At 46.0% G+C, this 24,464-nt stretch overlaps 1 protein-coding gene across 25 annotated transcripts in view; it reads left to right on the top strand.

The window, feature by feature from the left end:
• The window catches only part of PRRC2B (proline rich coiled-coil 2B), a 59,228-nt gene that overhangs the window by 9,679 nt on the left and 25,085 nt on the right, over positions 1–24,464 (top strand). For 21 of the 25 annotated variants that reach the window (XR_011135611.1, XR_011135610.1, XR_011135609.1 and 18 more), the window contains exons 2-13: positions 12,933–13,100; positions 13,989–14,166; positions 14,391–14,493; positions 15,517–15,589; positions 18,418–18,561; positions 19,284–19,525; positions 19,938–20,059; positions 20,501–20,643; positions 21,258–21,348; positions 21,765–21,957; positions 22,331–22,646; positions 23,141–23,331. Coding sequence is in view for 19 of the 25 variants with exons in the window: in XM_068914279.1 (XP_068770380.1) it covers positions 12,986–13,100; positions 13,989–14,166; positions 14,391–14,493; positions 15,517–15,589; positions 18,418–18,561; positions 19,284–19,525; positions 19,938–20,059; positions 20,501–20,643; positions 21,258–21,348; positions 21,765–21,957; positions 22,331–22,646; positions 23,141–23,331 (1,911 nt within the window). In the remaining 6 variants the exon portion in view is untranslated. The remainder of the gene's footprint in view (positions 1–12,932; positions 13,101–13,988; positions 14,167–14,390; positions 14,494–15,516; positions 15,590–18,417; positions 18,562–19,283; positions 19,526–19,937; positions 20,060–20,500; positions 20,644–21,257; positions 21,349–21,764; positions 21,958–22,330; positions 22,647–23,140; positions 23,332–24,464) is intronic. The other 4 variants (XM_068914277.1, XM_068914276.1, XM_068914294.1 and 1 more) reach the window with 1 other exon arrangement.

The raw sequence follows: 24,464 nt of genomic DNA, 5'->3' as shown, positions 1-24,464 counted from the left end.
ACTCATCCAATATTTGTATATTCATCTTGCTGGTATTGAGGGTGATAATGCATGATAAACATAAATGTTGAGGACCTTAGCTGTTTCATTTCTTTCTAGGAACAGGTATTAAGTAGAAGCATGGTGCAGAGTCAACATCATCTGCTGTAGTTTACTTCAAGGGAAGGCATCCCTCCCCTTCCGGGTTGGAACCGAGGTTTGTGGTGGAAGTTGGTTTGTTTTAGACCTCCTCTCGCAGTTGCATGCAGGGCCCCAGAGGAACGGGTCCTCATGCTAGGTGCTCTGTAAACAACTGCTCCGTGCCCTGGAGAGCCCCAAGTGTGGAGAATCAGCTCTGGCCGGGTGGACTTGACAGATATAAACTGGCAAGGATGTTACTTTTGGACCTGCCATTTCCGCGCCTTTTGCACTTTTAAATGTAGTTGGCATTGTGATAAAATGTTTAGCGATGTCTTAAAAGCCAGGTGCTCTGGGACCAGGGACTGTGAGATAAAATCACCTAGAAGAGGGTGAGGGAGGCTGAGGCTGTTTTCTGAGGGCGGGATTTGAAGAGAAAACAGACAGTGATAGCTGCAGGATGATTTCTGTCTGAAAAGTTGGAACGCCTACCTGTATTTTTCACTTTACATGAAATATTTTAAATGGGCCTCAGTTCTGTTCAGGATCTCTGAGATCCTCCTGGATTCATGGGTGGTAGTGTTTCTTTCAGGACAGCGGCCTACAAGGTTTTTCTTTCTCGTTGACTGAATCTGTTTTTGGGGTATGATAAACAACGCCTCTTCTTTATGACCTCTTTGAAATGGTCTAGTGTTTTTTTTTTTTTGCCTTACAGTTAAAACTGTCAGATTAAAAATCATGCTAATTGGTAGGCAAATCATAAATATTGCTTGAGATTGTTCCTCTTTTTTTATTTATGTTTCACAAAAACAGTCCAAGTACATCCGCTGTTAGCTGTGTTTTGGTTTTGTGCTGAATTTGGTATGGACATTGAATGCAAGTTGTTTGATTTCTTTTTTTTATTTGTAGTCACTTTCACTGATCTGTTTTTCTGCACTGCTTGAGTAGATTAGATGTCACATTTTAGGACATTTTCAACAGAAATATGTTCACTGATATCAAAATATATTTCTATATGAATTGCACAGGCAGCTTTCCTTTTTTAAAAAAAGTAGGAGCATTTTTTACAGGTTTCTGAGGTCTTCGTTATGTAGTGTCTGTCACATACTTTGCATGGAATTTTTATTTTTTGTTTGTGAGAGCTATTTTTTATGGAAGAGGTATGCCTTGTTTTTCTAAATTTGGAAGATTTTTATTTACCATTAAGTCTTACAGTGCATTTTTTGATAAACTCTGTATCTTTGTTGTTGTTGGTTCCCATGAGACCAAAAAATGAAAGTCAGCCAACCTGGCTGAAGTGGGAAAAGTAAACAAATAGACTACGCAAATACTGAAAAGACGACTGAGGATCTAGAAATGCTTTAGTTTTCATAAATATGAATAATGTTCATAAAGAGTTTTATTAAAATGATTTAACTTTATAGTGGCACTTCATTAAAGCCTTTTATTAAAGCTTTCTGTAAGGCCTAAACTTCAAAGGCTAATTTCCTTGAACAACATCCCCCTACAAGTAGGGATGGCGTTGAAGTCCGTGCTTGTCTTGGGCCTGACACAGTGTGCCTTGATATCTAGCTGAGCAGTGGTATAAAGACAAATAATCCTCAGTCGTCATGTGTGCGGTGCTGCTGCCTTTGCATAACTCCCAATTCCTGTACTGCATCCTCATCCTGCAGGCCATCCCATATGAAGTACAGCTGGTGGCGAAAATCAGAACCATGGTTTTGGCTGTCCTATAAAGCCTCTAGTATGCCTGTGATGAACAACCCGGTGCCTATTAGGTTATCCATTAGAGAATTACCTACCTATTTAGGATTCAAAAGAGTTAGTTGCTCAAGGCCTCTGTTGTACTTACCTGGGTAATTGAAAGTGTTTAAGGGCAAGCTGGGCTAACTTCCTTAAGTGCTGCTGCACTGAAAATAATAATTGTCTTATTTTTCTTTTATGATAATACTCTCAAAGGAGATGTTGTTACAGCAGGATTTCCGCTTGCAGTTGTGTGCTTTCTTGCCGTTGTATGAGTAGAAAGAGTACGAGCAGGAGGAACTTCTTGAATATAGGTTGATAACGTTAATGGGGATGGAGAGGGAGGGGATGTTGCATGGGCTGGTTTTCTTCCTATAGTCATCCCTTCTCTTCAGTGGATTCTCCATTTACTCAACAGCTTGGCAGTGAACATATTGCCTCAGTATCAGTCTTTGCTCTTCAGCTAATCATGCCTTGTAAATGGATTTTGCTTTTCATGTGGCACTGACTCATTCTCTTAATAGGTTGATAATTTCACAGCTCCCTAGTGCTAGTTTGTTGTTTGGAACAGAAGAAATACAAACGTGAGTCTGTCAGACCTTGTCACACAACGAGGTGAAGGCATTGAACAGGTAAAGGCTGGGGAGGCGCAGCTCTTCCCTTCCAAAGAACAGCTGTTTGTCCAGTCATTGAAATTAGGTGACTTTATTATGAAAGCCACAGTAGTGTACTTCTGGAAAGGTCTTTCTAAAGGATGTTGAGCAGATACGTGCGGAAACAATCTTGTATGGTTAAAGAGACGGAGGGTTTTTTTTTTTCCACAGAAGGAAAAAATGATGCTAAAGCAAAAGATTGTATTATAATGTTATGCCTCACTGAAATGTAACTTGGGCTTATTTTGAGGAGGGACCGTTAGAAACTTATACTAGTGTTCAGGATGTTCTCTTTGTGCAGGCTTCCTATGCAGCAGTAACTGAGAAATGGGAACTTGTGAGCTCCATTTTTTTGGAGCAAAGCTTTTAGGTGCATAGCTGTAAGTCCCAATTTTTGTTTTGTCTTGTTTGGGGATTTTTTGGTCTTTTTTTTTTTTAAGGATAGGTTGTTTTTTGTTTGTTTTTGCCTGGGAGCTGTGTGACCATGGCTGAAGTGGGCAGGAGGCTGTTCTGGTAGCAGTGGGTTATTCTGTATTTACCTGTGACATTGGTTGTATGTGAAACTGCTTGACTAGCTGTGCTCTGGCATCTGTAAGGACAGAAGGAGATACGGATGTGTTGAAAGGTATACATGCAGTTCTGCAGGGGGTCATTGTATTTACAGCTAAAATATAGTGTCTGGTTCTGAATACTTAAATTATCAGGAAAGTTCTGGTAAACTGGAAGGGGCAAGAGAGCGTGCTGCTCTGTCTAAGAGAATACAGGCATTAATTTGTGGAGGGCTGATGAAAATGATTGTGCTTTGAATGAAAAGGAAGAGGTAAAGGCCTGATTTCTGAAATGTGCAAATGCGAGTGGGGAAGGTGAGCTCGGTATAAGTGGGAGGAAGCACAGGAAGAATGTCAGGAAGAAAGTGAGGACTTGTCCAGATCCTGTGGTGCCATTAGCAAGAGAACTACTCTGCTGCACTGTAGTACTTCAAATGTACAGGGGCCTTAATTAGCTGTCGGAAGCATCCTTAACAACCATAGAATTTCAGATCAGTGGCACTTATAAGGAATAAACTATATAGTATTTGCAGAGTTAACACCCTGTTGGAAGAGATTTGGTGGAGGAACCCTTCCTAGGTAGCTGCTGAGACATTTTGAACAGGAGTCGTAGTGATGGTGCTGCAAAGAATGAATAGAGATAGGTTTAAAGAGCCTGCACTGGGGCTATGCCTCCCACATGTGCTTCTTGTGTGTGGGAATACAGGGATTTTTTTGGAAGAGTGCTCCTGTGGAGTAGGTTCTCCAGCTGTTTCCACCTGTACGTGGGCTGGGAGCCAGCAGAAAGCCTTGAGTGCTCTTGTTCAGCATTTGCAGTGGGCTGTGAAGGAGGCAGGGGAGTGGGGACACGCTCAAGAAATGTTTCTTTGTGTCTAGAATAGTACGAAGCGTGCTTTTATCTTTCTCCTAAATAACCAAAGAATTGAGCTTCCACCTAGCAACTGAAACTTTACGGCCTATCGTTTTGGAGTGGATTCATGAGACTTGAGCGTTATCACAGCGTCAGTGTTTTGCATCTGAGCAAAACGCTGCCTTCAGTGATGCCTGTGATTCTATTGCAATAAAAGTGATGTATGGGGTCATTCATCTAGGAGAGGTTTACAGTGTTCCCCATCCCAGCGTACATACCTGCTTCTGGAGAGTTCCCCTGGAGCAGGACGTCACATGGCCCTTGGCCTTACGTTATTAGGCAGGCAGTGTGATTCAGGGGGTGATTTCTGCCCCAGAAAGTGAGAGATTAAGGGTCTGTTTCTTGCTCTGCTACTCAGCAGAGCTCCTTAATTCTCTGTGGTGTCACTTTCCTATCTGGAAAATAGGAGTAGTGGTATTTACACACCTTGTTGGTGTTTAGCATTGAAAACATTTATGTAAACTAAAGTACTCGTGTCTGTGAAACGTTTTCACTTCCTGTCTGGCTCTGCATAGTCCAAATGTCCTGTGGCTAGTAAAAGAAATTCTTTTCTGGAGAGTAAGCGGCTTAGAAGACCTCTCCTTCCTCCAGAGTATTGAATCACGTGCTTCGTAACATGTTGCCGTTTCTTTCCTCTTTGTACCTGTGTCCTTTTCCCATCAAATGCTCCTTCTAGCATCCTCAGTGTTCATTTGTAGTGCAGATGGCTCCTATGAATAGGCTAGATGTAAGAGGGAGTGCTGTGAAATGCTCTGTTGTCCTGGTATTGTTAAAATTGGGGAAGCTCTAGGAATACGTATTGGGAAACTTCAGTATCAGCAGTGTATGTGAACTGCAGCCTTGTCTGCACTGCTCATGATGTTATTAGTAGTTTGAAACAACCACCGTCAGTCTTGATGGCTGTAGGAAGTTGAAGAAATCTGATAGAGAAAGCTCTACTCATCCCTTGCCAGGGCAGCTTTGTACCCCACAGTATGTGTATTGGTACTGGCCTGTCTCACTTTAAAGGTGCCTGCCAGAGTAGCTCCCATCACTACCTTGGGGAAGAGATTTCACATTAAGAGCAACAGGACTTGAGAAATCTGCTCAGCAGGACTCTACAGGAACCTCTCTCCCTTACGTGTGCAGTGGGGGGGATTGGCATTTGCTGCCCGCAGATTAATAGTGTTGGGTTTTGTCTCTAGCCCTTTCTTTGTGAAGATAACCTTCTGTGCATAACCTGAGTGGGAGCCAAGGCCATGAAGTCAGCAGGCAGCCCGAGAGCTTGGAGAGGTTTTGTACCAAAGCCCAGATCTGATGGAGTGGGGCCCATGGTACAAGGTGCAATTATGCTCTCCTAGTGTGATTCTTCTGGAAACTGCAGAGAAAACAGTGCTTCTTACTCAATAGTGAAAGCTATTTGAATGGAAGGAGCTGTATCTGGGGGGAAAAAAGTTAACTCTAAAGACTGCCACGTCTGCTCTGGTTTCATCTCTTGGAGATGTGAAATCTCTGACTTTTTCTCCTGTTTGCTATAAAACCTGTGTTCGCTCTTGAGAGGTAGAGTAGGTTCTGAAGCTTTGGCCTGGTTAAAGGATTTGCGGAATGATGAGTTTGTGATTTCAGTAGAAGAATCTGTGGTCTGTTTTCAGTATGCCCGTATCCTTTGGCAGCGGTCAGGTAGCTGGATTTGGCTGGTCCCTTGCCCTGTTTGTGTAGGGCTCTCCGAGGTTAGCTACTCCTAGCTACTTAGAGGCTTTCGTTTGGGTGCTGGAGCAGGCAGCATAGGTATTTCACCTAGCTCACTCTTGCTGGGTATTCTCACTGTGATGACTTTAAAAGTCTGTGATAAGTGTGAGGACTCCATATGGAGTTCTTCTCTATATCTTTGACTGGAAGAGGTTGTTCTAGACATGGCAGAATCACTGCTGCAATGCGTTCTCTCCTGTTTGACTCCTCTTTATAACTTTGTTCCTTTGTGATTTTACCCAAGAGCTTCATTTTCTTTGAGGGTCTTGGCAGTGCAGGTTTGGGTGGCTATTACATACAGAACAGAGAGAAACCCAGGACATGTCAGGGAAAAGGAGGAGGACGGAAACCTGACCTCTGGGACCTCTCTTACTACCTAGTGTATTACTTGAGCAGTGTTTTTCTGCCTCAGTTATCCAGCCTGAAAAATAGTATTGATAGTACCCACTTACCCATTAGGAGATCCTTACTAGCCGCTCGCTGCTGTTGTTGCTCCGATGCCTAATGCCTGGTTTACCTTACAGTTTAGTTGAATCTTGCCAGGAGCTTTCTTAAGAGGCTCGCCAGCAGAGCATCATGTCAGGGATTTCTGTCTATTTGGATTTAAAATGCCTGCTCACGAACGGCCTTGTGGCTTTGGTGTTGAGGGAACTGAATATTGTATCTCTCTGTATTCTCCCTGGGCATTCAGCTCTCGGAGGAACCTGAGCAGGGCAGAGTGGAAGACAGAAACACCGTAGATGCTGTAGTTAGTGTGCCTCAGCTCTGGGTGTTGGTTGTGGAGGAGCCAGATCATAAGTACAACTCTGAGGGTAAAGATTTGCATTTGAATATGAGCGCTCCTTTGTGCATGAGGCAGCTTGCAAAGCACCAGGTCACTTCCGTTTCCTCTAACACTGTAGAAGGGCTGGGGGTTGGATTTGCTGAAGCCACAAGTGGTTCTTGCTTGACTGAGCTGCTCTGTCCTTTAGGATTTTGCCTCGGAAATGTGAAACAGCAGAGAAATAATGTTCTTTGTTTCCATTTGTGTCTTGCTGAAAGTAAATGCCTACAGGAAGTTACTGCTCCTGAGCCTGGTGAGGTTTATAGGTGCGTCAGAGTTGGTTTGTGCTGGGTCTGGTCTTATGTAGCACCTTGCCTGAATGAGAGGGCAAAGAGTATGATACTGATATTCAGTGCTTGCAGATTGCTCCATGTAAGATACTTTTCCCACCTCCCTGCAGTAACGGATTCCTGATTCTGAGGAGTGTGAAAGCCCTGCAGTGCGGCCGCCTTGGTGAGAGATCTAGTTACTCCTTCTTGACAATCCAATGCCAAAGGGCCCATTCCATCTTTACAGCATGATGGGGCAGATGGGTAGAAAACTGCCACCACTTCTCTGCAAGACTGTTGCTGATGGACACTTGCTTCCAAGGAAAGAATTAACCACGCACCTTAGGTTTTGTGTTGCTTTTTGAAAAGGAGGGGGAGTTTCATGAACACAAGAACTCATAAGCACTTTGTGGGCTGCAAAACAGCTTTCTTTCCTGCTTTTTTTTTTCCCCCTGTGCTGTAGTCTTCCGTCCAGAGGATGGACTATTTCTTATCTTCGTCCAAGTCCTCAATTCCTGGAGGCCGGGACTCCTCTTCAGGGTGGGGCTTTGGCTGTCCAGCCCTTATAGAAGCCATCACAGAACATGTTAATGTTCCTGTATAATACAGTCAAGCTCTTCTCCAGACTCCAGTCTGCGTTATCTGTTTTACTGTAAGCTACAAATCCACCCTATCTGACTGCTTTTCTGACTGGGAAAGCTATTTAGCAGCTCTAGAGGCAAGGCGTCTATAGTTTACAGGACAAACCTGTACGGAAAAGAATTGTTTGCCCTAAAATTGTCCGGTGGTTTGGTAACAGGAGTTGTGATTCCCCACCTGTTGGTCCATTTATATGTGGGGCAGCAGATGAGGTTGCTCTTGCTGCAGACAGAGTGAAGAAAATAAGGTCAGGTCATCTTATGCGACAACAGAGGGGGAAGAGAGCATGGTCTGTTTTATCACTGCCTGCACGGCTCCACACTGCACCGACTAGAAGAATCTGCCTGCCCTCTTTCATGGTCCTGTTGCATCGTTCAAAGTCGGGGTAGCCCAGCGTAAGGAGCGGCCTGACGACAGGGCTGGCCAGCCGACAAGTCTCCTGGCAGGCAGCTTTCAACAGCATTACTCAGCTTGCAGCAGACCTCTGCAATAAATCTTGGGAGATGTAAGCCTGGTCTCCCACTGCCTGTTTTTACAAGGAGAGAAGATTCATGGGAGATGCAGAGAGAAGCTGGGATTGTGCAAAATGAAAGAATGAGTACTGCCAAATATACCTGTTCAGGTAATCAAGGAGTGGCCTTCCTTGTGAAGCAGGAGCCATCTTTGCGTCCGTCTCTTCCCTGCACTGCTGACTTGCCTCTCCAGTCTGGCAGGATTCGGTGCCACATCCAGGATCTCAGCTGGCCCTTTTCTCAGGCGTACCAACAAATTGTAGCAGCTCCCCATCCCACTGAAAACAATGCAGCATAACCTCAACAACGGACTTCTTGTGGCCTAGTCCCCTGCTATAGCCTCTGTCTTCTCCACACATCTTCTGCCTTGATCCTGCTGACTTTGTGCTTGGATGCTGATATTTTCCAGTCGGTCATCTCTTTACTAACTTCTTGCATTCTCGCCTAAGAATCAGGCTTTATTCAGTGCCTTCCCAGCTAGGCTGATGATCCCTGCTGCCTGGCCCAAACAGGGCTCCTACGGGGTATAAGTGTATCTGGCCCCAAGCCCCTAGGGCAGCTGGTCACACTGTGTCACCAAAGCTGTTCTCAGGGCAGCCTGCGATATCTTTCGCCACTGAGGCAGATGGCGACCATTTCACAAATGGGTGATTCGTGGTGGGATTTGTTCCAGGAGAAGTGATCGCGTCTCCCTGTTGACAGATAAGCATTTAGCTATGAGAAGTACTAGCAAAAAGTGAGCATGAGTATTTAAAGAAGAGTGAATGCCACGAATCTTTGGTAAAACTATACCGGCTTTTAAAAAAGCTGCACATGACCAGTAACATTAGAAGCCATAATAGAGTTCAGTTTAGGATCAATTCCAAACACTTTTTTACTTCTCTCTTCTGGAAATACAGTTCAGTTTATGCAACCTGTGAATTTCTGAACAACGTGAATAAAACTTGAGGTTAAAAATCTACCTGCCTATGGAGAAAAGCTTTTTCAATATCGGCCTCTCCGTTCTGCTGCTTTGTTTTGTGTTTGAGACTGCTGCTGTAAAATGAGTAAGGAGTAGAGGTTTGCAGCCGAGTCTGTAGTGGTCTTGGGTCTTTTAGCCAAGTGACTGCTCATCATAGGGCTCAGTGGTGTGTGAGTAGCTGAAATGATTCCTTCCAGTGTGTGTGTTACCTTTCATAAATCTGTTTACCCTGCTCAATTAAGGCTGGCTAACTTCCATGTATTGAAGCTCAATTGAAGTTTTGTGAATAAAACACCAGCAGCCCGGCCTCCTTCGTACATAGATTTACAAAGCGCTTTGTAAATCTATCTCGTTTGTCAGGAGTCTCTCTCTTTCATTCTGTTTTCAGCTAGAGGGTTTCCAGTTGTTACCATTGCCAGTAACTCAAGCTTTTCACTTGGCTTTTTGCAGGACAGGCTCCCTGTGCTTGGTGGTTCCCTGCTGTAGCTCTTACTTGCATGCTCTGGCATTTAAAGGGCCGCTTTTGCTCTGTGGATTAGAGCATACCCCTTTAAAAGGGAGTTAGGCAGGATCAGTGCCTGCACGTTAAATCCAGAGCAATATGATGAGGGTAAAAAGATTCCTGATCAGCAGAGCTCTTAGCCCAGGAAGCGATTGTGGTGCGGCTGTTTGCACCCTGGGACCTCTAAAACTGGTTACGTTGCAGCATTTTCTGGTTCCTCCTTGACGCTCAGTATTCTGCACTTCGGTACCGTCACTGGATGTTACAGGAGGCCTTGCTGGTAAGCTGCATGCTAAAAGTGATGGCAGACATGCCCCCAAAGACCTTTATAAACATGGAGAGAAACCTTGGAGAAATGAGAGTGAGAATGATCTTGATTTCTCTGTAATGAAAAGGTAACCCCTTTCTTTAGGGGCAGCTAGCAGACCTGAGGAGTCTGAGCAGAGGCTTGGATGAGGCTATCTAACTTGCAGATGTCAGCGTGGGCAGGTGACTTCTGGTTCTAGCACTCCTAACAACAAGCATGTGGGATGCTAGTTCAGTTTTTAACGAACTTGACTTTATCAGACATGGCTTTACTCTGCAAGACTGGAAGGCCTTTAAGATCCCTGCCTGGATTCCCTGTCTGGCTGTGCGATGGGAAAGTAGGCCAGTGGCATGATAGCCTTTGGAGATGGAGCTCTTTGTAGCCTTTCTGAGGTGCTGTGGGTGACCTGGATGCTGAATGGTCCCCTTACCTGATACTCCCTGGGCTATGGCTCCGGTCTGCAGCCGGCTGGTGTTGGGAGGGACAGGCAGCAAGGTCCTGCATGTGGGGTGGCTCTCATCAGGCCCAGTGCTGCTGCTGGCTCTTTGCGCAGTGACCTTATTTAAATAATAATGCCTCACCTCCCTGAGGACGTGTTTTCCCCTTTGGAGCGCGGATGGTGACATAACACAAAGATGTGTTTCAGGTTCTCAGCTTAAAAACGTTGAAGGGAGTTCAAAGTACACCTTGAATTTCGCTTGTCCAGGCAGCAGTGGTGGCTGTCCCAGAAAGTTTGACAAGGGGCTTTTTCTCAGCATGTCCCCACCTCCTCTGCTCTGAAGTGGTTGTTTACTCTATCCTCATCCTTTAAATGATATGAGATGTAATCAAGAGGCAGCTAAGACCCAGTTACATAACTGGTTGTCAGGGTTTCTCTTTGGCAGCTTTACCCTGCTTGCTGTTTGCTTGCTGACTTTCAGGAACTTGGGACTTTTCTGTTAACCAGCCAACTCCTGAACGTGATATAACATTTCCTTTTTTGTAACACCTGATAATTTTTGTATGTTGTTTCAAGTTTTCCGAAACTCAAAATGGATTTTCTTGCTTGGGATTGTGTGGGGCAAGCAAAGCTCCCACTAAGTGCTCCCTAAGCAAACTCCCACTGAGTGCTCTTGTTTAAGATACCTGCAAAAACAGTGGCCATGCTCTTGCCAGCGCAGCTCAGGACTGGTTTGTAGCATCCTCTGCTCTTCCACTCCAGTCCCGGGCTCCCCACAGCTCTGCCAGTTCAAACAGGTCGTTGTTCTCAGTCCAGCATCCCCTTTCCTGCCAGGTCAGTGCTAATCGGTGTTGTTCTCCCTTTCTCTTTTATGTCTGTCTTACTAATAAAATACGGTGGAAACAGAGAACTAAGGGAGAAGCTATTGTTTTCTTTGGCAAAAGGTGACCATCTAAGCAAAGAGTGAACCAGGCTGGAGCCAGAGATCTGTTTGCTACTCTGCAGGAAAAGGTGTCTCGAGATTGCTGGTCAGCCCTGTGGCCTCAGCAAGCCTTCATGCTATAGCCCCATGTGTCAGTCAGGCTAGGACAGCTGTGGGGTTTTTTTGGAGCCTGGTGTTTTTCCTGAGCAACCTATGGCTGCTCTTGTGGAGTGGCAGAAAATACTTTTCTCCCTCTCTTCCCCTACCCCGCTGCTTGCTGTCTAGTGCACTGATTCCAGAGCTGCTTGCTCCTGCCAGTTGTGATTCAAATCCTGTAATGCAGGACATTCAATCCGTGGTGCCAGGTTTATTGGTCATAAACTTGCCCCCGGCAGTTGCTTTTAGATAGGCTGTACTTGACCAGTTGCAGGTGGCAGCATGTTCTCAAGCTGGCTGTATCCAACATGTGTTTGTGGTCTCTGCTTATTTTATGTATAATGGTGATGGCCTAATCCTCCTACCTGGAAATCATCTTTGATAAGGCATTGCTGGTGGAAGTTGTAGCCTCTGGTCAGAGACAGTCTCCTTCAGAAAGAGTGATGAGTGATTTCTGACTGCATTTGAAACGTGCTCTCAGCCAAATGAGGTTCGGAAGGGGTGAAAGATGGGACGGTCCGATAATATATATATAGCCTCTTGTTATGCCAACACAGGGAATTGTACCCGTAGGATAGGACCTTAGCAGATGGTATAATAAAACTGCCAGCAGTTTTAGGCCTGAAGTGGTTATTTTACAAGAAATCTATATTATGTGTTAAAAGGCTAGATTAAATGTTTAGATTAGAGAAAACAAAACAGTGAATTAATCTTTAAAAAAAATGAAAGAAAACAAATATCTATTGAAAGTAAGCAAGGCTTATTTTCTGTTTGAGGCAAACGTTTCCCTTCAGTGTTTGTTCTCCCCGTGTTTTAGCTAATGTCCTAATCCCTGAGAGCCAAAAAGAAAGCAGAGAGACTGCCTGTTTGAGTGAAGGTGATAATCACAGTTTGTTGTCCGGGCAAAGCTCAGAGTGGAAAAATTAACAAACCGCGTCCATTGTGAGAGGTACCTTTAGAGCTAAAAAAATAGTGTTTGAAGGTGCCAGCAGCAGAGAGAAAGTGCAATCTTTTTTCATGAAGTGCTTTAAGGCCCCACAGAACGACTACTGAATCTCGAGGTTCAAGAATCTGAACCTGCTTCATTTGAACCTTTTTTTGTAGACTCCTTGTCTCTTTTTCACGGCCAGCAGATTGGGAAAGGGAATTTGAAGAAACGCATGCCTCAGTTACCTTCAGATGATTCTTTCAAAGCATTATTTGTTGGCATGAGTCATTAACCGTAGTCAGCGTGGAACCATAATCCTGAACCTAACAAACCCAGCTACCAGTACTTTAGTGAGAAATCTGATGATAAATTCCAGTGTTGCAAATAAATGGCCCTTCCTCTTTCATTTACGTTTGGGGATACTTGTGTCTACCTGCTTTGTGTTAGCCTTGTTCTTTTAAAGCAAGGACTATGTTGACCATCCTCTTTTGTTTCCTCATATTTAAAGGAGTTCACTTCTTTCAGCACTGGAGTGGTAGAAAGAAATGATGCCATCAAAAGTGTGTTCCTGCAGTTAATTTCACTTAGCGTCTGAATCTCAAATCCCACAGCGTTCCAGTGGCTAAAGAGGAAGGGGTTAAAACCTTGTAACTTAGCGTGTCTGCTCACTGAATCTGTCTGCAGTTCTAACAGTTGTGCGTCTGTTTTACTCTTCGCTTATCCAAGGCTAAATAATCTGTTTGATGGCATTTCCCTGGTTCTCTTTCATTAAAAGGCAGATCGGGAGCGGCGCAGAGAAATTTCCTTACTAGATGACATTTCATCGCAATGTCCGATCGTTTGGGGCAAATAACCAAGGGAAAGGATGGGAAAAGCAAGTACTCGACTCTCAGCCTGTTTGATAAGTATAAAGGAAAGTCAATAGAAGCTATCAGAACTACAGGTAAGGAGTGCCTTGGGAAAGCTCCTTTTGGGTTCTTCTAAGGCTACTGTCGCAGAGCTAATCTGGGTGGTTGTCCCTGCGGGTAGCACGTCCAGTGGGAAGCAGCTGAGTTGCAGAGCTGCATCCAGCCCTGTGTTACGTTAGGCTTCAAGGGAAATGTCCGTGCTTCTTTGTGCTACTGAGCTGCTGTTACTGTAGAGACATGGGAGAACTGTGGCCAAGCACTGGGAAACTGTTGGCCCTGTGGTTTAGCCTGTGTCCTTGCTGCCAAGTGGACCAGCTGCAAACTTGAGTGAAAGCTTCCGTAGGGTGAGAGGCTATACCAAGACTGGGCAGTTAAGCTGACTGCGAAGTGTGACAGATTGTCCAGACTGGCTCTGGATTGGTATGGGAGTAGAAAACAGAAGAAAATACCAGCTTAGTGAATGTGAGCTGGTGGCTCAAGATGGAAGGCCTAGAATCCAGGACTCCAGGGTTATGTTTCCAGTCCATCTCCTAATACATGAGTTTGGATTGCCACTTTCCCTAGCCTTGAAAGGGACGTGGTGATTCTACTTTGTGAAGTGGAAGAGAAGTATCTGCACAGGTAGCTAAAGAGACTGGGCATTCTAAATTAGGGAGAATTTTTGCCTCCGTTTCCTTGGCCCAAATCTCCCTCCTCACTGTTGTAGGAGGCTGCCTGTCAGCTGGCTGCTATGACAGAGAAAGCTGCTTTGCAGTGGTCCTGCAAGTAATGATCTATGTCAACTCGGTGTCATGAGTAGCAGTAGTGGCGCCGCTTATTGTACATTTCTGTTGGGATTGCCTCCAGCCACAGTATGCTAATTGAGGTCGCTTAGCTAGCAGGATCTAGCCCTCTTGTGACCTGCCCTGTTCTTTTCTCGCTAGTTATTCCTAGACATGGCTTACAGAGTCTTGGGAAAGTTGCTGCTGCTCGGCGCATGCCACCTCCTGCAAACTTGCCTAGCTTGAAGTCTGAGAACAAAGGAAACGACCCCAACATCATTATAGTACCCAAGGACGGTACAGGATGGGCAAACAAGCAGGATCAGCCAGACCAAAAGAGGTAGGCAGAGCTGCTCTTGGAATTTTGTCAGGCACGCAGCAGCAGTTGTGTAACTGCTGGGCTGTGTCTTGGACCTTACAGGGATCAGGAGTTCTCTGTTGTCTGAGTGAGTGCTGAGCTAATGTGTTAGCTGGATCTTTTAGCGATGGCTATGTTGCCAGAGTTGTTTGTCTCTCGTCTTGCCTCTCTTCCCCTTTGATCTCACCTCTGCTGTCTCTTTCCAGTTCCAGTGTGACGGCTGCACAGCTGCAGGAGTCGCTGCCGCAGCAGGGTTTGCAGAAATCTGTCTCCAATTTACAGAAGCTGACACAGTCAATCAGTCAGGAGGTAGGCGCAAGCAGTCTCTGTAACCGCCACCCTGTTTCCCCCTGTGCCCAGGCAGCCTGAGGGTTTCCTTTAATTGTCAATATTGCCCCGTGCAAGTAAGAATTGGCAGGTTGTGATTTACAGAACAGCTCCTGTATAATCAATTCTTTTTACAATAGCCTGTCTTGACTCCAAGTCACTATGCCCCAGGAATGCTGTACTGCGGTTAGAGTATAATTCTGTGCACGTTTCCTCTGTACTTTTCAAGCCTATGGGGAAAGTCTAGCTTCAATCTAGAAAGAATGGCTGGAATGCGGGATGACTGGTTAGCACTTGTAAACTATTTTATTTTGGGTCTAATTCAAGTGTCGCTTGGTGACAACAGATCCGGCTCTTGCTCCCAGCCAAAGGCCTGATGAGACTTGATAAGAAGAGATCTGGTCATGTGGGAGAAGTAGCCAGTGTCAGGACCTGAAAAAACTACTGGCAAGTAAGAAAGCTTCCCCAGAGAGTGCAGGGACCTGGCCCCTCTGTGCTGCTGATTTCACGCTTTTAACTAAAAATTCCCTTGAGGTTCAGGGAAATCAGGAAAGGAGTTATGCTCTGAAGAGGAAAAGAGTGGTTCATGCATGAGAAAGTAGGGTAGCCTCCAAGCTGAGGCGTGGCATGGACGAAATGTAGAAGACAGAGAGAGACTATTTGGGAGAATGTGGCAGAACAAAGGGAAAGCTTTATTAGAGGGAAGAAAGTGAGAGGAATGGTTTGAGGAAATGGTGAAGGCGGTGAGAGGAAGAGAGATCAGAGACAGGGCAGAGAAGAGGAGGATTTTCACTGTAGCATATGTAGTGCGCTGGAGTGGAGATCAGTTGGCTTCAGTCCCAGCAGGAGGCTGGGGAGACCTGTAGTATCCAGTGCCATCTGGGTGACCTAAAGGTCTGAACCCTAGTAGGTGGCATCCAGGAAATGAGGAACAGTCATGGAAGTTCACTGATCTGTGGGTTGTTGGGTTTTTTTTTTTTTTTTGGTGTTTTGTTCTGTTTTCAGAGCACAAATTCAGTGCCAGGTGGACCAAAGTCATGGGCACAGCTGAATGGAAAGCCAGCAGGACAAGAAGGTGGTGAGTATGATAAAACAGAAATGGAGTTGCGTATGTGCTTGCTTCTTCCAGACAGGCAAGAGAGGGGGGTGGACTCCATTTCTCCTGGCCTCTCTGTCTGGACTGGTACAGAATGGGATGCGATCGTCTTGGTTATAGTGCAGTAAGACATAGAGAACACAGCTTTTTTTGCATCCGTGCAGCATGTTGGATGGAGGAATGCAACAGCTTCAGTTTAAGTCTGTCAGTGCAAGACACGAGTTGAACAGAATGTGTCCCATCACTCTGAACCAGAATGGTTCATGCACTTGGCTTGGTAGCAGCAGGGAAGCAGGGAGTCCTGGGGGCTGAAGGCTTTGGAGAAGGGAAACATTTGACCCCTCATAAGCAGCTTCCATCAGCCTTGAGCAGTGTGTAAAGAGGTGCTGAAAACGGAGTGGAGGAGGGGAGATGAATTGGTTTAGAAGAGAAGGAAGGAGATGGGAGTGCATGAGAGAGACTGGAGATGTAGCCATTTCCATGGCTAGTAGCATGGGGAGCTTAACTGAATGAGGTGGTCAAAAGTGAGGCTGTAACAATAATACACAGCATCTTTGGGCCAAGGGTGTTAAAATGTCAGCTGGTGGAAATGGCATTGAAGATGCTGCAGGATCCCCTTGTTTACACCGTGACCGAGGCCTTTCTATTAAGTCTCACCGACTCACTGTGTTGCTAATGGCTTCTGCTTGACTGAGGATCCTGGAGCAGTGTTAACATAGATTGGGATTTTTATTTGTCTTTGGATGCATCCATTTCTACACAGAAGGTGGTTTCTAGCTGCAGCGAGTTCTGTCATTTAGACTGCAGTGAAACAGCTCAGTTCCACTGCTCTAATGCGAACAAACCTGGAACCACTAGGTCATCAAGTGAAATTGCAGAGAGATTTGAGAGAACGGAGACAGCTGCAGAATGCGGAAATGGAGGGGACAAGCTTATCCTCAATTAAATGAGTCTCTTAATGAGAGGATGTTTCTCAAAGGCTAAATGTCAAAGCAGAGACTTGTGATCGCCTGAAGTTTGGTGGCCTGTGCAAAGACTGTCTCTCGCTTGGTTAATTGGTACTTTTTTGAGACTTGCTATACGGACCTCCTGTACAGTCAGTTTCAAATCTGATCCTCTAACAGTATTCTTAAAGATTTTCTGAAAACTCATTCTAGGTCACGCTCTTATCAGTATAGAGGTCTCGGCCGCAGAAAAGAGTTGCGTATGTGGCCAAGAGCAGCTTAATTAGAAGGTAATTGAATCACAGAAGCATCAGAAATCTGACTGAGAGGGCTACTTAGGCCATCCCATCCTCACACCTGTTCTGCAGTGGCATCGAACAATTGCTTTTCCTTTCAAGCTGGTATAACGCTTTCTAGTATTATGGACAAAGACCAAAGTCTTCTGCTTTTTTGTTCCCTTCTAGGTGTCATTTCTGTTAAAATGTCGATGGACTATCCTGAAGTAGTGTGATCTAGTAAATTAGTTATGAGCTGCTCCATGCCTGTTTCCTGCACATAAGGGACACTTTGAGAAAAAAGATGCACCACTTGTTTCTCAGTGTGACGAAGCCTAGGGCTAGAGTGCAAGTTGTTAACGCCTGCACATTAGCAATCGTTCCATTGTGCAGCATTATCTTAAGGGGAAAAGATAACTTTTTTATTTGCAAGGGATGCAGGGGGAAGTCTCCCCTGGAGGATGCTTCAATGCCCTTGATATTGTCATTGCCATTCTAGTTCAGTAGAGTAATGGAGAAGAATTCAGAATTCTGGCATACTCAATATCTGAGCTGTGATGGTGTTTGAGCACTGCCCTTCTTAGTGTTCTCATCTGTCCAAGATATTTGTAGATGTTATACACAGGATGTTATGGAGGTGTTATCTTCAAGTTCCAGAAAATGAAAATTACTAAAGGAGCCAGTCCTTCTTGACTCTTCAAGGCAAGAATGGGTAAAAATAGATGATTTCTTTTTTTTCTGGTCAGATCTTCAGTAATCACTGATGACATTTGTAACATGGTAATTCTGAAATGCTCCTTTTAAAAGGAGCATTAGCCAAGTAACACTTAAAAGCAGTTTTTAAAGCAGGCAGTTATGTTTTAATGTTGAGTGGTGCAATAACTCTAGCAGTTTCCTTTTATTCAACGTTATCTTGCTGATAGATCTGGGGGAGTCATTGCTATGTTCTGTTTTTCAGTCACTGTGAGATCTTTTTAACAAACAAAAAACTGTCATTCTAGGGTGGCTGATGACTCAGCAAGACAATTTGCCAAAGGCAAGAAACGAACCTGGCCAGATCCGGCCGGGGATCTGTATCTTAAAAATGCTGCAGCAGTGAGGATAGTGGGGTATAGTATATAGCACTCAGTGCTTATCTATGGTCTTTCACTGAGTATATTCCCAGAAATCTTCACAAAATTCCCCAGTGGAGTGAGATCTGAGCAGAGAGAGTCTGAATAGAAATGTCAAACGCTCGATAGCAGGATAGCATAAAGTGATCTTGTAGAGTTTGTATCCTTGCTTCATTCTGAATTTCATACTGTGCAAAGATAATTGGAAGCTGAGAAAGTTCATTCTGTGACTTTGAGGACCTTCATTTAAATTGTCATGTTCAACAGTTAAGAGTGTGGGAGTACTTGGTGAGGACACGTGTTGTTGTGTTGGTTACAGTGTCTTGGAGTGTTTCGACGTGAGCTGATATGATAGTAACTCAGGCTTGAATATGCTGGAGACCCAGATTTTCAGGAAGCATGTTTCCAGGCTGATCTCGCAATGAAATTGAAACAGTGGAAAGATCTTCTCGTGAGTCCCACACTTGTTTCTCTGACAGGTTCAAGGGCCTCAAGCCGACTGTTATCCTTCTCTCCCGAGGAATTTCCGACGCTGAAAGCAGCTGGCGAGCAGGACAAGGTTGGCAAAGAAAAGGGCGCCTTAGATCCGTCGTATGGGCCAGGACCAAGCCTCCGCCCTCAGAGTAAGTGAATGACTGCATCTTTTTGTCCTTACCTCAGCTCATAACCCTTTTTAAATCATGTTTTGGGCAGGGGGAAAAGCTAGCCAGTCTGCAGTAGTGTCAAGATATTCCATCCCCGCATTCCCGTTCTCTCTTTTTATGAGCTCTTGTGTCCTGAGTTGCTTAGCAAATCACTGCAGGTTCTTGTGTACTGCTGGTGTTTACTGCCTGAGTTGTGTGGTCCAGACAGCTGTATATGGACTGCCTTCTACTGTATTGTTTCATAAAAAAAATGCTGTGTGCAGGAGGGGGAGAGGGTTTGCCGTGTTCTGTGAGTTAATCTGGTGATGCTGGAAAGCAGGCCCTTCCCCCTTGGGAAGGGGGGGGAGGGGCATGAGCAAATGGTGTAATGTGGCTTCTTGTTGCGTGTTTGTGCATGGTTTAGATTACCCTTAATTCCGCAGGATGAGTACTGCAAGGATGGGTTGCAGAGTTGTTGTCAGTAGGAATTTGGGCCTGTTGACAAGTAGGGATGCCACCGGTGCAGTATTTACTTAGTAACAGCTGATGCTGCTAGTCTCTTGGGAAAGAAAATGCAGTTGGAAGCTTTCCTTGGTCCCTGATGTATTTCCATGTTTTCAGTTTAATTAGGGACTGGCCGGAGTCATTTGAGCGTGGAGATTTTCTGGCTAAGTGACCATCTGCATTAGCAAATACTAACGTGTGTATTACCTCCTTTCCAGATGTCACCAGTTGGAGGGAGGGCGGTGGGAGGAATATAACCTCTGCCACATCTCTGACCGCCTCCCCTGCTGAGCTGGGCAGCAAGACCTCTAGCACTGGAGACGGAGCCCCCTCCTCAGTGAATGCCAGCGACTTGAAGGAGCCGTCTCTCCGCCCAGCTCAGCCTATTCGTAAAGGGGCTTCGCAGTTCATGGGAAACGTGTACCAACCGCCTACGTACCATGACATGCTACCTGCTTTTGTAAGTTGCCCTGTCCCCACGACTGTATAATGTCCTTGCTCGTAATGTGAGCGTGGGTTGAGGAAGTCAGCTGAGATAGGTGATTTCCAGGTTCTTCCCTCAGTTATTTCCCAAGACTAGCTCAGGGATCCTTTCCTTGATCTATTTTTAGTTTCCCCTGTTGCGCATTTACCCTTTCTTGCTAGAGTCGTGCAGCGCTGATGTGCTCCAAGGAGAAATGAAATAGCCATGGCCTTGCTCAGCCCAAGGGAAAGCTGCTGCTTTCCCTCTAGCGCTGGAGAGGGTAACCGTTAGCGTAGGGTCTGTTAGCCAGGCAGAAGTGAAATTACTGTGGCCATGTAATAACCTAATCTGGTTAAGTCTTTCTATGGCAAAGAGAAAAAACTGGCTGTTCTGCTCTGCTGTGTTCCAGATGTGTCCACAGCAGCCATCTGAGACCCCTGCATCGCTGGACCGTGGGTCTTTCCCTGTTCCTCAGCTCCGGCTTGAGCCCCGGGTCCCTTTCAGACAATACCAGATGAATGACCAGGATGGGTAAGAATGCCATGACTGTCCCTTTTGAGAGGCAGGTTCAGGGTGGGACACGAACCTTACGCTGGGCAAGAACCTGGGCGAAGGATCCAGTCCTGTGGGTGAAGCTGTAGACAGCCACACAGGAGGCCTGCTTTCAGCCAAACAATCAGCAGCATCTGAAACTTTGTGGGACTATCAGCACTTTGTGTCTGAAGAGCAGGTGGATGTGAGGAGGAGTTGTGTGCGATCCTAGACTGTAACGATAGGAGCTCTGATGTGTAAGCTCCAGAAAGTGGGTACCGGGTACACGGGAGAGGAGCCTTACTGGATGGGGCAGTTACTCGGAGGCCGTGTGTATATATGGTAGAAAAGGACTGATTCACTGTTAAACTCAGCTCTGTGTTCCTTTGTCTACTTACTGGTATTTGCCGTTTCTAAACATTTCTTTTTGTCTCCTTGTAGAAAAGAGAACAGGCTTGGTCTGTCTCGCCCAGCGCGTCCAGCTCGGCAGCTAGGAGAGAGAGCGCCCCGGCCCACCATTATCAACGCAGAGAACCTGAAAGGGTTGGATGAGCTTGACACTGACGCGGATGATGGATGGGCAGGTAAAGTACCTCCATCCTCTAGCTGCAGGTAGCAGCAACACCTTAGGAAGCGAAGGGCAGTTGTTCCTCCCTCAGCCCAAAACAGTCAGGATGTGCCAGTGGCTCTGTCCTGCTGCCCCAAAAAGGAGGAGGGGAGTTGCCTGTGCAGTTGTGAAGTTGCTGTTGGTGTAAATGATGACACAATGGATCCTTCTGATCCTTTCACCACGCTGTACTCAAGGAACTGGATCTGAAGACTCCTAAAAGCTGAAAACACCAATCAGCAGGAAGGTAGCAGTATGGCTGCTGGGAAGGAGAACTAGTCGCACCTTCTCAGTCATGGCATTCAGAATCCAGGTACATGTGGTCTTGCTTGCTGGCTGTCTGCTCTCATTTGCAGCCTCCGTTCCCAGATTTTTTTGCTGCTCCTCTTCTGGGATCAGCCCAGCTGATCAGCAGTGTGGGTGGGTCCCCACCATCCGCATCACTTCCAGAACCTGAGCTGCTGCTGCACTGGACATTCAGTTTTCCAAAGAGTGTCTGGTTTAGTGCCAGAGAAGGCAGAAGGCTTATCAGGATAAGGTAGGGCCTGTTTCTTTCCACTTTATATCCTTTCTCTTAATTGTGCCATTCAGGCATTCACGATGAAGTGGATTACTCAGAGAAGCTGAAGTTTAGTGAAGATGAAGAAGAAGAAGAAGCTCTTAAAGATGGACGACAGAAGTGGTAAGAAGTGGCTGTATTAAAACAACAACAGTTGTTTTAATAAATGTAAAAACCACTAGGATCTCTTAAAATTTTGTTCTAAATCTTGAGACTTGCCTACTCTGATTCATAATGTGATGTTACTGATTCCACCTGCCATCTTTTGAGTGGGTATCCATGATGTGCATAGGTCCTGGAGGTGGGTGCCGTTTTTTTTTCCTGCTTTCCTTTCTGGATCTCACCTTATCCTTCTGCGCAATGGCCTTGCTAATCCTTAAGCACCTTGGGAGGAAAAAGCATATGATTTGGGTTGGTATTTTTTATTTTGGATCCTCTCGTTCCGTTACAGTCAGTTGCCTTTGCCACTTAATGAATAAAAGTGCAAAACGCTTGTTGAGGCAAGTTGCAAACATAAAGCAAAGCTGTTTATATGGCAGGAACAGCTGGGATCCCAGAAGGCAGCGACAGTTGTCTCTGAGCTCTGCAGACAGCGCAGATGTCAAACACACCTTGGAGGAAGGAAAGAACTGGGGCGACTCAGCTGGCCTGTCCAGGCCAGTCCGGAAGGTGCAGGAATCACAGCAGCCTCCAAGGAAGCTGAATGGCTGGAGCTCTGCATCTGAATACCAGGTAGGTTGAACTAACGTGGGTGGGCTCGTTCTGCTGGGCTGCTGGAGGCGACACGTTGCTGTCCTTAAGAGGCCAGGCTGGCATTTCACTGATAAGGGGCTAATGATGAATTACTCAATTGTTGTTTATATCCAACTGGAGGGAAATCCACCTGCACAGCACTCCCACTAGAGAGGAGGAATTGAAACTGATCCAGAACAGTGGGGTTGTCAAAGAGTTAGCAAAAGGAGATCTCAAACCGAATCGAAATAACTCCTCACTGAAAGGAGGGTTTGTGTGCATGAGAATGGAGGAGATTTTCTTAGCAGAGCAAAGCTTAAGATGCAGGAGATGTTTGGGTCGTGCTTACTGGGGAATGTGTCTTCTTTGACAGAAGCCCACACTGGGAAGTATTCTCAGACAGCAGTCCTTTGAAGATAAAGACGAAAAGGTACCACTAAGACAGAAGTTTGTGCACTCGGAGATCTCGGAGGCTGTTGAGCGAGCCAGGAGGCGACGAGAGGAAGAAGAGCGGAGAGCCAGGGAGGAGCGTCTGGCAGCCTGCGCTGCGAAGCTGAAGCAACTTGATCAGAAATGCAAACTGGCTCAGAAGAGTGGGGAGACCCAGAAACACACAGAGAATGAAGATCTGAGGCCCCCAAGCAGAGAGAAGAACGTTGTGCAAGAGAATGGCCACGTTTTCCGTAGAGGTACAGAAACGGTGCTAACCTCATCTTGTAAAAGCTGCTTTCTTACTGGTGCGATGATCTCTTAGAGCTGTGGTGAAGTTGCTGGGAGGGAGCAGTTGGAGGGTGCTTGAGTTGCATTTGAGAGAGAAGCTCCTTTCTGCTAGTGGAGTGTTAGTGGAGCCCTTGTTGGAACTGGCCTCTTGATCTTCTTGGGGTTGGGATGGTGCTATTAAGAAAGTGCTCCTGCTCACAATGCAGGAAATTGGTTATCGTTCAGTGCTGGTGGATTTAAAGTGTTAAGAGGGGAAGCAGACTCTTTTCCCCCGGTGCTTAAGCAGAAGGCTGATAGCAGAGGGGAATTGGAATTTATCACAAAAACAAATGAAAAGCTTTTTAGAACTGTCAGGGCAATTCCAGGGGATTGTGTGAGGTGCTCTCTGTATGATTGTAAGAAAGTTCAGCTGTGTAGTGCTGTCATCAGCAGGGCTCATCAAGGTTTATTTTCTTCTCTCCAGCAACCCCGGAGTTTCACACGCAGGATGTTTCTGTTGGTTACCTAGAAGAAGAGACTCCTGCCCCAGCAGCAGCTGCCCAGAGCAGCAGTGAGGAGGAGCTTAGAGAAGCTCCCTCCCCAGCACAGGAGTTCAACAAATACCAGAAGTCTCTTCCCCCCAGATTCCAAAGGCAGCAGCAGCAACAGCAGCAGGTAAGAGGTGTTGACATTCCCTCCCCTCTTCCCTCGGACCCCCACGCAACAATTGCATGTGGGCAGCTCCCAACACAATCAGCACCAACTAACCAGCCCTCTCTGGGCTGGGAGGTGACAAATGGGATTTCCCCCGCCCCCCCCCACCCCAGCCACCTTCTGTATTGTTGAGCACAGATACCTCCTGTGTGGTAGGGTAGAAGGTCTCATCATAGGTTACATGAATCTTACATGCACTCCCCTGTGCTAGAGCTGCTGTGCTTAGGGCTTTCTGTGGCTGAGGAGAAACTCGGGCAGGCCAGATCTGCCACTTGCCTGGTAGAAAAGTAGAAAATGTCAGAAATGTCAGCTGGTCTGGCACGCTTCTCTCGGCGTCTGCTGACAACGTGATATCCTCTTAGGACTGTGTGGTTTGTAGCAGAGCTCTGGTTTGCAAACAAACGTGTCTATAGGGGGAGCTGGGGACACTCCCCTTCCCACACCCAAAGTCAAAAGTGCAGCAGTGGGTACTGTGTTACTTGCAGTAGGCTTGATCCAGCAGTGTCAAACACCCTTGGCTGGCAGTGACCCTGGTGAACATCTGTGCCTACTCCCCTGAGCAGGATGGGAGCTTCTTCTCTTTAGCACTTGCGGTAACAGGGTGTTGAATATAAAGGCAAAGGAGAAGGAGATTGCTGGGCTGAAACCCTTCTGGGATCATCTGCTTCCATCTGGCTTTGCACTTGCTGTGTTCTAACCCTGTTAGTGTGGGCAGCCATTCGCCAGCCAAGGGCAAACTGTGCTTAGGTTGGCAGATGGTTGAACTCTACTGCTGAGCCGAACATGACGGGTGTGAAGTGGCACACTTCTTACCTCCTCCTGCCTTTGTAGAGAGGTGGTTCTTCACATCTGCTCTCCTCTTCTACACAACCCTTCTTTCTGTGAGGCTCTTCCAAAGCATTATTCTCTTTGTACTTTAAATGTGTGTTTAGTCTTTAAGTGTTTCATTTTTATTTCACTGCGAGCTCTCCTTTGGGGAGAGACCAGCCTGGACTGCTTTATACATCTTGCATCTTATCCAGCTTTATAATCCTTTATGTGTCATTGTGCATGTTGTCCAGCTCTTCTTCCAGCTGCAGTGGGCCTCCTTGGAA

Source organism: Struthio camelus, chromosome 20 (genome assembly GCF_040807025.1).
Source record: "Struthio camelus isolate bStrCam1 chromosome 20, bStrCam1.hap1, whole genome shotgun sequence".
NCBI lineage: Eukaryota > Metazoa > Chordata > Aves > Struthioniformes > Struthionidae > Struthio > Struthio camelus.
This window is presented reverse-complemented; position numbering and strand designations above follow the sequence as displayed.